The sequence below is a fragment of the Dendrobium catenatum genome, unplaced genomic scaffold (assembly GCF_001605985.2).
Source record: "Dendrobium catenatum unplaced genomic scaffold, ASM160598v2 fragScaff_scaffold_565, whole genome shotgun sequence".
In the NCBI taxonomy this organism is placed as follows: domain Eukaryota; kingdom Viridiplantae; phylum Streptophyta; class Magnoliopsida; order Asparagales; family Orchidaceae; genus Dendrobium; species Dendrobium catenatum.
The window spans coordinates 298,354-311,392 of NW_021319027.1; the positions used below are offsets into that span (position 1 = coordinate 298,354).

At 36.4% G+C, this 13,039-nt stretch overlaps 1 protein-coding gene across 1 annotated transcript; it reads right to left on the reverse strand.

Annotated features, from left to right (window-relative positions):
- Positions 1 to 11,573: 11,573 nt before the first annotated feature.
- LOC110112364 lies at positions 11,574 to 12,616 on the reverse strand. Its single transcript, XM_020844563.2, has one exon. The coding sequence runs from the start codon at positions 12,614 to 12,616 to the stop codon at positions 11,756 to 11,758; it is 861 nt and encodes a 286-aa protein (XP_020700222.1). The 3' UTR covers positions 11,574 to 11,755.
- Between the last annotated feature and the right edge of the window lie 423 nt (positions 12,617 to 13,039).

The window sequence follows — 13,039 nt, forward strand, 5'->3', positions numbered from 1 at the left end:
CATGAACACTTCAATTGCTCCTATATTGTTTGAAATCTTTGTTGATTTTTGTCCAGTACTTTCTCTCAAATTGAAGTTGAGATTGTGATATCAAGAACACTAACTTATCAAGAATTTGGTGTAAGCAGCACTATTAAGTGGTTTTGGTAAGGACATCAAATGGTTGCTTTACCATATATTTTAGGGAACAAAAAGATTTGAATTTTGTTTAAGACAGCTTTCTTGTTATTTCATGAAGCAATTTTTCAGTACATTTTTTTTAAATTAAAAATTTTTATACTAGAAAACTATTTCATAAATTAGCAAGAAAATTGTTCCAAACGACTTCTTAGACTTGAGTTGAAACAGTTTCTTGCTGCTTTCTAAAATAATTTTTTAATATAATTTTTTTTTTTCAAGAAATTTTGTGCTAAAATGTTGCTTTATAAAGTGATAAAAAAAATCTCACAAATGAAATAACAATAAATTTCAATGATGTGAATAGTAGCTTGGCTATCACAATGAATTGAAATTGGTTGTGAATGAGTAATTCTAATATCCGATAAAAGGTGTTTTAATAATTTTAACTTAGAAAATGGAATTTGTTAGGGGAATGGATCTTTAAATTATAGTTTAGGGTTTATGAAAATATTTAACAAATTATCAAATGATACCATAAAAGATATATCATTTTCAAATTAACAATGAAACATATATACTATAGTCATAATGTCATATGGGGGCTTATAAAATTAATAACCTCTTAACTATTTGATGATGTCAAGCCAATATTTGTGTGAACTATTCAAATATCAAAAAAATTAAATTACTCACCTCCACAAATGTATAATTATAAATTTTAAATTTACACTTCATCATACACAACAAAGTGATATATACCGACATAATAATTCTCTTCTTTTTATATCATCAATAGTGTTCACCATTAATGCTAAAGTAGTGTAGCCATTAAACATTATAAGTTTTCATTTGGAACATTTTTTTTGTTTTTAAAACAGTTTTTTAATAATTTTTTTTTGAAATTTTGTATTAAAAAACTGTTTTAGAAAGTAATAAAAAAGCTATCACAAATAAAGCCTACATAAAAAAATTATTAAGTAAAATAATTAGATAACTAAAAGTAATATGCTGGAATAAATAAAATCTTATTCTCCAATACTTATTATTTATAAAAAGTAAATTACAGATTTAAATAAAGCTAAGCAACTTGCATGAGATACTCATAAATATTTAAAAAATAAATAAATTATGCAACAATCTAATCACAAGGCCTAAGATAAAGATAGTCCATTTAAAAATTAAAGCATATTATATAATATATGAAATAATATGTAAATAACTTAATGAATCTATTGAAATAGAAATAAAGACAAAATTAATCAAGAATACCTTTATCCCTAGCTTTATATTTTAGTCCATAAAAAAATAATGGAATAATACAATTTGACATTCTTTTTATTATACCAATTTCAATTCATTGGTGAGACTGAGATTGTCTCTATAAAGGCCTTCTTGTGTGCAATTTTTTAGTTGCACGTAGGAAGAAGGTTTTTGTTGTTTTTCGACATAACTGGATTTGAGTAATATTGATTCTAAGTTGGCTGGGTTTGCAAGTTTAAAGTCTTATGAGCCCAAATTTGATCAAATTAAGGCTTCATTGGAGACAGTTTTAGATCATTATTTTTTTCTGCTTTCAAGAGATTTTTGTATTAAAAAATTGCTTTACAAAGCAATAAGAAAGTTGTTCCAAACGAAGTCGCTTCATTTGAGACAACTTTAGACTACTGCTTTTTTTCTTCCTTCAAGAGATTTTTGTACTAAAAAATAACTTTAAAAAGTAATAATTGAAACAACTTTAGACCATTGTTTTTTCTCTGATTTCAAGAATTTTTGGTACTAAAAAGTAACTTTATAAAGCAATAATAAAACCATCCCAAACGAAGCCTAAATGTTAATGAACTTTGATATGTCATGCTAGAACCTAATTTTCTTTTATGTTATTTTGTATTTGTTTAGTCCTTAATTAGATTCTTGAAGATGATTAAAACTTGGAATTCTGCATCATAATGAGTTTCTACGAGTTAAAATCAATTAATGCTTCCGAAATTGATATTATAATTGTTACGTGCTAGAATATACGCGGCGGTAGGCCTCGAAATTCGTGCCCGATCAAGATAATTTTATGATGCCGTATCAATAACTATTTTCACGTCAAAACTTATGTTGCATCCATCTACTACAAAACTTGCAGAATAACCAATTGCGACTGTGCTACTTACTGTCCTACATGATCATCACCTACAGCATCATAAATAATTTATTCTTTATTTTTTTATTGACGCCTTCTTTAGTAATAAGAAAATGTGATATTTAGTAACCCTTCTATTACTAGTTAAAACTATTTTAACGGAGCTAATTTGAGTTTTTTTCGTTCAAAATTTTCACATGAAAATTCTCTTCATTCACTTTATTTGAATGCTAGTACATATGTGTTAGACACTAATAATAATAATAGTTAATCTTCACTTTATTGATATGATCTTCTTCATGCAATGCAAAACAAAAATATTATTTACTAAAGTACAAAAAAAAAAAAAAAAACCATTTGTTAAAGAGAGATGTCATTTATGTAGTGACAACTGCTATAACAAATATAAAAACGAATACAACTTGTCTTGATTTGTTGGTTAAAAGTTTTGGTTGTCAATCAAGAAGTTTTAAGTTTGAAGTTTAAGTATGTGATATATATATATATATATATATATATATATATATAATATAATATAATATATATATATATATATATATATATATATATATATATAATATATACAATTCAATATATGCATATATCAATCAATCCAACTTGTTAAATGAAACAATAAATTTACATGTAGAAGCATACTTTTCGAATAAAAAGTAGTCATCTTCTTCAGATGGCAAAATAAAGAATGAAGGAAAACTATATTGTATATCTTTGTTGTAAATAGTGAATACATGAGATTCTTGTGGCTCCGAAAATTCGGCCGCCGGCCTCCGCTCTCTTTTCTTTATTCGGTGAGGAGTTTAATTGAATAAGTTCCGAGGTAAATTTTGAAGGCAGATGGTTTGTAGATAGACACTACCCAGAGATTTCGCCCTCATTTTTTGAGGACTTTATGATCTGAGTTCTGGTTTCCTATAGGCGCAAGCCACTATATGTAATTACCCCCCGATCACGAGAGAGAACTTTTGATTAAGACTAGTCGTCAATCAGATACGTAGAGAATACGTGTTATCTGGCATATAGCAGCAGCATGGGTATGAAATTTTGGAAATTTGAAGATTTGGATGTTTGAAAAAAATGGTTGAGAATTGAAGAGTTTGATATTTAAAATAAGAAATTTCACCATCTTTCACTTAAAGCGGATGGTGGGGGAATGGATGATAGAACCGATCAAGATCCCATGGTTCTGTCGTCCCGGGCCATCGTGGTCCTTGGTCTACTTAGTCAGAGGAGGTAGTCGACCCAACCTGACAAAAGGATCATTGTCGGCAACCAGGGGTTGCTTCGTCCAAGGGTACCTTGTAGACCTGGGATGGGTGTTTGCCTAAGGGGACAAATTTAAATCCACCTTAGCTAACAGAGGGCTTTGTGCCCTATCGATCATATCCTATTGATTCATATCTCAAGGATTTAATGCCACTAAGGTGCGTATTGGCTCTGGCCATAACCGGTATCTGTGGTGCCATTTGGCGGTAAAACCACTCGGTTCAGAGGGCCTCGAGTCATAACCGTTTATCCTGCGGAGCCATTTGGCAGCAAACCGCCGGTTAGAGGACACGTACCACGTCCTTATTGGCAGGAGATTGTTTGAGAATGAATCATAGTAATATTTTCGACTAGGCATTTAGTTCTATGTGAGCTTAAGTAGTTTTCAACTTGTCCACTCCAGCAAACTGTTGCGGAGGGCAGATGGATTATGCTTCAAGCATTTGATGATTGGATTTCAAATTTTAAATATTTTTTTTTGGATTTGAGATTTTTTTTTTTTTAGATTTTGGTATTTTTGTGGAGTTTTGGATTTTGATAGGCATTTGAATATTTAGGAGGCATTTGAAAATGTTTGTGAATCCCTCTGGTTGAGATAAACATTCAACACGGCCATCATCAGGGTGTTTGGGGCCATTTCCTTTTATTTGATTGAACCTTGTCAACTCGACCAAGCGGTTGATCGAGGATCGGGTTTTTCGTAGGCTTTGCGCCTTTGTTTATGAACTTTTTTTGTTAAAAGCCTTGAAGGCCTAATATTAATGTATAAGATAAATACTCTGGTTGATTTCATGACCGTATATTTATCCGATGGTTTGAACCCTGTCTACTCCTATTTACTTGCTTAGAAGAATCGGGTTTCGTAGGCTTCGTGCATGTTGTTTAGTGAATTCTTTTGATTGTAGGCCTTGAAGGCCTAATATGAATGTATTGAAACAAATACATCGGTCCCCACAACCATGCATTTGTTTGAAGGTTCGAACCCTGTCGACTTCTATTGATCCGTATAGATGGATTGGGTTCAAACTAGAATTCACTTATTGACCCACGCAGCATCCCTAGATGTCACATATGCACCAATAACATGTTCGCCGGGGCCCATGCGGGTTTGGGGGCATTTTATAATTAAACCATCGACTCCTTTTTACCTACTAAGGAAGATTGGGTTTAAAAGTTGATAACCCGCGCAGCATCCCTAGACGTCACGTGTGTACCAATAACACGCTGGCTGGGACCCATGCGGGTGTTGATTGTATACCCTCTTTTAGTGTACCTAAGTGTGTACAAACTATAGTGCATGTGCGAGGGTATTTTGGAATATTTGTGAAACACCTTCTGTTCGCTTCCAAGAACGTCGCGGATCCGGTGGCGTGGCGTAGCAACTTCTGGATCAGTTGTTTGCTACTTCGTATAGGTAGACTGTCGTGCACTATTTGTTGATTTGTGTAGGCAGATCATGGTGCACTAACTAATCTCCAGCCTTTAGATCATAGGAACTTGCACTTGTTGAATCTCTTATGTATTTGCTTGAGGATAGTATTTTGTGGATATGACAGGTTCTCTACAGCAATTTGTAGATATTTGTATTTGACACATATCGATCTCTTTTGCTTGTGGGAACTTATGCATCTTTTCATAGATAACATATTGTGGGTATATCTATGTTCATAAATGACCCATTACTTATGCAACCTGTTTATTATCAGTGATTGCAGGGGTTGATATATCTCTTGTACACTAGCTCTTGATATTTGCAAAGAATTATAGTGTGTTTACTTAGAGCCATGTGACATCGTCTGTATGAAACTTATGATTATCTTATGCTTCTCAAATCAACTTTGAATCTTCATTTATGCATGCGTTATGGATCTATTATCCTTAAAAAGTGGCTTCTCAACAATCATTATTCATTGATATTTAAATCTTACTTGGCAAGAAGACTTTGAGATATTTGTAGGAAAACCCTACACTACTAGTTGTAGGCATATTTCCATGTTCCTCATTTAGTCATTGTAAGCATATCACTTTGATTGAATGACTTGAGCCACATCAATTTCACCACTCCTTGTTCATGTGGTAATTTTCATTTGGGTGAATATGATCGTTCCTCTATGATTGTGCATCTATTATTCGGAGGTCCAATCCATTGCTTAGTGATTTGTGTCATGCTTCTCTATGTGAATTGTCCATTTGATTTTGATTGAGAACCCATGAATATCAAATAATGTTTGCATATCACAAATGACTTTTGTTGTTTGATTACATTTTTTTATTTGATTTTTGCTTGCATGAGTTATCGATTTGTCATGCCTATTGATAAACAACACATTGTATGTTGGTATTTGTATTCTTGAAGACCTTGAATATTTGTGGAAAATCATATTCTTCGAACGTTGATTGATCATCATCATTGGAAGGGATATTATACATTGCATCATGTGCATCTACCCTTCATTTGTGTGCACTTAAGACTTAATTCTCATTAGTCTTATGTTGTTCAATTCATTGATATTCATTTGAATTCCTTGCCTCATCATTCATTTGAGTTCAAATTTATTTACCTTAAGCTCATTATCATTTGTTCCAAGTGCAAGTTTAAACCACAAGTGTTTAGCTCGGGTCTTAGAGTGCAAGTTCAAGTCTAAGTTAAGACTTCTTGTACCAAGTCCATTTAGGTTCAAGTTTTGTCTTGAGTTCAATATGCTGGTTCTATTCAAGCCCAAGATGAGTCCAAGTACAAATTCTTTGTTCAAGTGCATGTCCACAAGTCCTCTGTTTTCTGATTTGAGTTCAAGTTCCAAGTTCAAGTGATCCTTGTAGTTGTCCCAAACTACAATCTCAAGTACAAGTTCTTTGTTCAAGTCCTCTTGCATTATTCAAATTCACTTGAGTTTTAAGTTCATTTAGGTCCATTTGGTTCAAGTTGAGTTCAATTTTGATTGTCCTTCGAGTTCAAATGAGGTCCAAGTGTAGCAGTGCGTTCACCCAAAATTTTGGCAGCCTTCCGGCATCTCCCCTGTTTAGAGGAAAACTACGGAAAATTGGGGCTTTCCTATCACGATAAGAAAAGCGTGTATGGTAGGTGCCCTCTTTCGAGAACATCGCGGCTGTGTAATTTTTTTGATCCCCCACCACACTAAGAAAAACGTGTATGAGTATTTTGAAAATATTTTGCAAGAAAAGCAGTTATTTTCCCGCAAGCGGGTACTTAAGGGTATCCCCGCTTTGTCATACACATCGCATCGGGTTCCCATCCCACCACACTAAGAAAAGCGTGTATAGGTGATTTTCCGGTGCACTACAAACTTCGAAGAAGGGATTTTCGGTGATTACCTGCTTCGTCGCAAGCGTCAGGACGCACTCCCTCCCACCACGCTAAGAAAAGCGTGTATAGGTGGTCGTTTTGTCTCGACGCATGCGTTGAAATCGGGTTCTCGGAGTTTTAGGGTTTAGGAGTTATAACTGTGCCGGGGCGGCATGTAGATCGAGGGAGAGAGAGAAATTCTCTATGTGCTTTACCAATTATAATTAATCATAAATTATTATAATTAATTAAAATAATTAATTATAAATGACCTTAATTAATTATAAATAATTAATTTTAATTAATCTTAATTTACAAATATAATAATTAATAATATTTAATTAATATTAACTTCAATTAAAGATAACCATAATTAGGTGTATGGTAGGTGCCCTCTTTCGAGGACACCGCAGCAGTGTAATTTTTGATCCACCACCACGCCAAGAAAAGCGTGTATGGGTATTTCGCAAAAAAATATATTTTTTTGAAAATATTTTGCAAGAAAAGCAGTTATTTCCCCGCAAGTGGGTACTTATTAGTATCCCCGCTTCGTCGTACGCATCGCACCGGGCTCCCTTCCCACCACGCTAAGAAAAGTGTGTATAGGTGGGGTTTCCAAGGCGATAAAAACTTCGAATAAGGGATTTTAGGTGATTACCCGCTTCGTCGCAAGCGTCGTAACGCACTCCCTCCCACCACGCTAAGAAAAGCGTGTATAGGTGGTCATTTTGTCTCGACGAATGCGTTGAAACGGGTTCTCAGAGTTTTAGGGTTTAGGAGTGATTATACCTACGTGGGGTCGACGGTGTTGGCTTGAGGATCAAGGGAGAGAAGCATTCTTTTTACTTAATTATAATTAATAAAAATTAACTATAACTAATTATATTTAATAATAATTAATTATTAATTAAAATAATTAATTATAATTAAACTAATTAATTACAATTAATTAAAATTAATCATAATCAGTAATTAAATATGATTATTTATAATTAATTAATAATTAAGTATGAATAATCATAAGTAATTATTAATTAAGATTAAAAAATAATGAAATATAATTAATTAAATTAATCATAATTAGTAATTAATTATAATTATTTATAATTAATTAACAATAATTAATTATGAATAATTATAGATAATTACTTAATTAAGATTAGAAGTAATTAAATAAAATCAATTAAATTTAATCAAAATCACTAATTAATTATAATTATTGGTGATTAATAATGCTTAATTATAAATAATCATAATTAATCAAACATGATTAATTAAGACTAATGAAAGATTAGAGCCAAATTTTGAGAGGATTTAGCATACATCCTCTATTTCCTCTTCGTTTTCACGGGATCAAGCCGAGGAAGCGCACCTAAGGGAGGAAGTTACCTTCTCAGCTAACGAGCTCTGTAGTTACTTCCGATCAAAATGCCACAACTACCGAACCGACAGGAAGAGAACGTCGGAGGAGGAGGTAGAGTCGGGCCAAGGCAATGGAATCGGAGGCCACTCCCGGTGCTGGCGACAGGTAAGTAGGAGACGGTGTTGTCTCGGTCGAGTTCAGAAGGAAGAGGCTCGACTTCTTGCGGCTAGGGGTTTGACAGAAGGAGTCCGGCGGGATAGGTAAATCGGGAGCAGCTCGTGGATTCCGGCTTCAAATGGTTAGAGATGAAGCCTCTCTCTCTCTCTCTCTCTCTCTCTCTCTCTCTCTCTCTCTGTGTGTGTGTGTGTGTGTGTGTGTGTGTGTGTGTGTGTGTGTGTGTGTGTGTGTGTGTGTGTGTGTGTGTGTGTGTGTGTGTGTGTGTGTGTGTGTGTGTGTGTGTGTGTGTGTGTGTGTGTGTGTGTGTGTGTGTGTGTGTGTGTGTGTGTGTGTGTGTGTGTGTGTGTCTTTCTCACTAGAGATTGGAGGAGCTTCGTCAACTAGGGAAGAGAGGGGAGATCAGAGGTTGGGATTGGCTATGGCTTGGAGTCGGGAGGAGATCGACGGGACGGTTGGGGGATTTCACGTGAGCAGCGGCAGAGAGGAGCAATGACAGAATCTTGTACTTCTATTTAACGATGCTTGTGGTCATTCGATCGAGGTAGGTTCACGGGAATAGCGGAGGATTTGGCGAGAGCGGCGCCGAATTTAGCAGGATATTCGGAGGGCCTCGGTGGGATTTCTGCCGGCATTCGTGGATCCGCCAGGTATTATTTTGATTGATTTTTTTTGTTCCTTCTATACAGTGGTTAACAATTCTATCTAAGTCTTAGCAAAGTGAATAAAGACTAAGTTACCCATAGTTAGTTACATAAAGTTGTACGGTCTGATACTATAGCCGATGTTAAACAAGCGATACAAAATAGTGCAATAGGAAATTATTATATTGTTTCGCTTATGTGTATGCTATAATTATCAGCCCCCCTCAAGCTGATGGGAGGAACAACTAGTAGCATGGCCCGAAGATGAGTGAGATGTTGTTTATGTAATGACTTAGTGAAGATGTCAGCAAGCTGATATATTGTGGAAACATTATGTACTGTAATATGGTGAGCTTAATGATGTGATGATCTATCTCAATGTGCTAGGTTTTGGAGTGGAAAATAGGGTTGGAAGCTATGTATATGGCAGAGATATTACCACAAAAAAGTTGGGTAGACTGAAGCGGTATAGAGAAGTCTTGACAAAGATGATGAAGCCAGATGATTTCCACAGCAATAGTAGCAAGGATCGTTACTCAGCTTCAGTGGAAGAATGAGCCACAGTGGATTGTTTCTTGACAGACCATGAAATGAGGGTGGTACCAAGAAATATACAAAAAATGGATGTTGATTTGCGATCTGTAGATTCACTAGCCCAATCCAAATCTGCATATGTTGAGGGTGTAAGAGTGGTTTTGGGAAGATGAAGCCCAAGCTGTATTGTTCCTTTAAGATATCAAAGTATCCTATTGAGGAGTTGGAATTAAGTGGCAAAGTAGATGTTTGTGCATGTGTTGATAGAGCTTGTTGATTGCGAAGGCTATGTCCGACCTAGTGTTTGTAAGAGATTGAAGAGAGCCTACAAGTTGCCACAAAATTATTGTTGACTGTAAAGAACTTGAAGCGTAGAATCTGTCGGTCATTTGGAAGGTAAGGAAGTGCCAAGTGGCTTGCAAGAAGGCATGGAAGATGTAGACAGAAAGTTTTCAATGTAACTTAGCAGAGATAAGTGGTAGCCATTAGGCGATTGATTAAAATTGATCCCAAAAAATAGTGACAAACCACCAAGATTGTGAATCTTGAATTGTTGTTGAAGTTGATTTAAATGAGTAGAAATGAAACTTGAATCGCTTCAAGAGATTAAAATGTCATCAATGTACATGAGCAAGTAGACCCGCATTTGATTTTGATAAAAATGAAGAAAGACAGGTTTGCAGAGCTAGTGTGAAAGCCTTTGTTTTAGAGATATGTGGATAAGGTGGAAAACCATTGCGGAGGGGCTTGTTTAAAACCATATATGTCTTTATGTAGTTACAAACATGTTGAGGATGTTGGGGATCTTGGAAGCCTTAGGGTTGGGACATGTAAATTGTTTTAGTAGAGTTCCATATAAGAATGTATTAATAACATCCAATTGAAGTATAGGTCAGTCAAAATGTAATGCCACAGTGATGAATGTGCGAACTATGGTAAATTTGATTATTGTGCTAAAGGTTTCATGATAATCCTATATTTTTGTTTGAAGCCTTGAGCAATTAAGCGAACTTTGTAACGAGCTATTCTACCATTGTTGAGGTTATTAAGGCTTACAGGGTAAGTTTAGTCCGGATGGTAGTTTTGAATGCTTGATAAGAAGCAGACAATCCATTGATGATGTAAAGTATAACATCCTCGGTATCAACTGTGCCGTCTACAGCAGCAATGTTGTCCACAAACCGTTTGACTATAGAGAGATATTCTTGCATTGAGTGATTTTGCATAGAAATGGAATGGAGCTCATTTTTTAACTGGATTACTCTAGATCAATTTGTAGAGAAAAATCGACTTTTTAGAGTAGACCAAATTAGGGCACAAGTGTAAGGGTTAAGTATATCAGGTAAGATAGAGAGAGAGATGGTGGAGCATAAGGCAACCGACAGGTACTAGCAGCCATGAAGCAAAGAGAGGATTAATGGTTAGCTGATTTTCAGAAGAGGAAATGTGTTTAAGAGGGCAAGAGGTATTTCCATCTAGATGACTGGAAAAATCATTTGCTGCAAACAGTTTGAAGATTTACAATCTCCAGGTGGATAGTTGTTTAGAAGAAGTTGAATTTGAACCACATTTTTTATATTTGACACCAAAAATTTTCGGGCTTGATGGATGGGAGTTTCAGTGGGAGAACGGTGAGCTGTAGATGAAGGCTATGGAGTTGATTGAGATACATATGAGTCTCCCATTGAGAAGCAAATATGGATCGACAGTTAGACTAGTTGCTCTGATATCATGTAGAAGCATACTTAATGAATACAGAAGTATTCATCTTCTTCATAACAACAAAACAAAGAATGAAGAATACTGTATTGTATATCTTGTTGTAAACAATGAATACATGAGATTATATCTAAGTCTTAGCAAAGTGTATAAAGACCAAGTTATCCATAATTAGTTACATAAAGTTGTCCGGTCTGCCATTGTAGGCAGTGTTAAGCAAGCAACAAAGACAGAATAGTGCAACAGAAAATCATTTTATTATTTGATTTATTATGTGTGTTATATCATTATCATTACAAACCTATAGAACAAGACTAAAAAGGGAAAGAAAACACAAATACTAACTTAAAATCACTTGCCCTTATTTCTACAACAAAGCAACGGTCCGTATCTGTTTTCCACAATAAAATGTAACGTCGCACAGAAATCTATTATCATATAGCTGTCAGCTGAACCCCCATCACTCACACTAAGGATTCCTCTCTTCAATCCGACTGCAACAACTCGATCATCGTTCCCGTCGAATTCACAGCCCGTTCCGGAACCCAACCCAACGTAGCCCGAAACCCGGAGCATACTACGCGACCCGAAATCCCCAACGCACTGTCCCAAAACCCATCATCCCATTTCTCCTCCATCGCCTTATTTAACCTCGCTACAAACCCCGGCCTCCTCTCCTCACAATACCTCACGAATCCCGCCGTTGCCTCACATCCCTCCGCCGCTTCATTCGCATAATCCGCCTCCCTCCCAAACCCCGCTGCGCCGCAGATATACCCCACCACGGCATCCACCACCGCCGCCGGCGCCATCCCCCGCCCGTCCCTTACCCACACCCTCGCCATCCCTTCGTACACCGCCGCAACCACCGCTTTTTCCGCATCTCTCTCTGCTATCACGTTGGGGCTGACAAGAATAACGTAGTCTCCGCCGCCACCCGCGGCGGTGGTGACGATGACGGCGCGGGTGAGATTGTGGTCGGAAACGCGGAGAGTGACGGAGTTGATTGGCTTGTAGGGGAAGTGTATGGTGTCGGGGTAGAGTGTTTGTTCGATGGAGGCGCTGGCGTTGAGGATTGCGCGAGCGGCGCCGCCATTGGAGACGAACATGAGGTTGTAGTGGCGGGCGGCCAGGGTGGCGCCGGGGGCTTCGAGGACGGTGATGTCGAAGCCTTTGGATGCCTCGTAGTTGGCCCAGAGGGAGATGGCGGTGACGGCCAGGACAGTGGAGAGGCGGCAGAGTGAGGTGAGGTTGGCTGATGAAGCGGCGGTCGGTTCTTCGATGGAGCTGTCGGGCCGGGCCTGGTCGGTGGTGCGAGCTGCGTGGGAGGTTGGCTGGGCCTCCATGGGAGCTTTTGTAGATGCGGTGATTTTAGGTGGGGTTTTATAAGGACTTGATTTGCAAGTCGTTGTCATGTGTTAAATTATGTGTTCTTTTCTGAATCTGTTGGTTACTAAAATTAAGCAAAAGTTCTTTATCGTATTGATTTAAAGTTCTTAAATCTTTAAGACAAATCTTTCATTGCTCTTTGTTGGTTTTCTTGTGGTTTGTTGTATGTATGAAGAGTTATGAAGAGTGGGTAGAGAAGGCAAAGGATTAGTGATTATTCTAATTACTATTAGAAATTTGAGTTTTATATCATGCATTTTTTATGTAATATTGTTGGGATTATTAAAATTTTTGTTTGATATGATTATAAATTTTAACATAAAAATAATGTAAAAGAAGCATCGTATGATAATATATCCTCAACATGAGTGTGAATATGT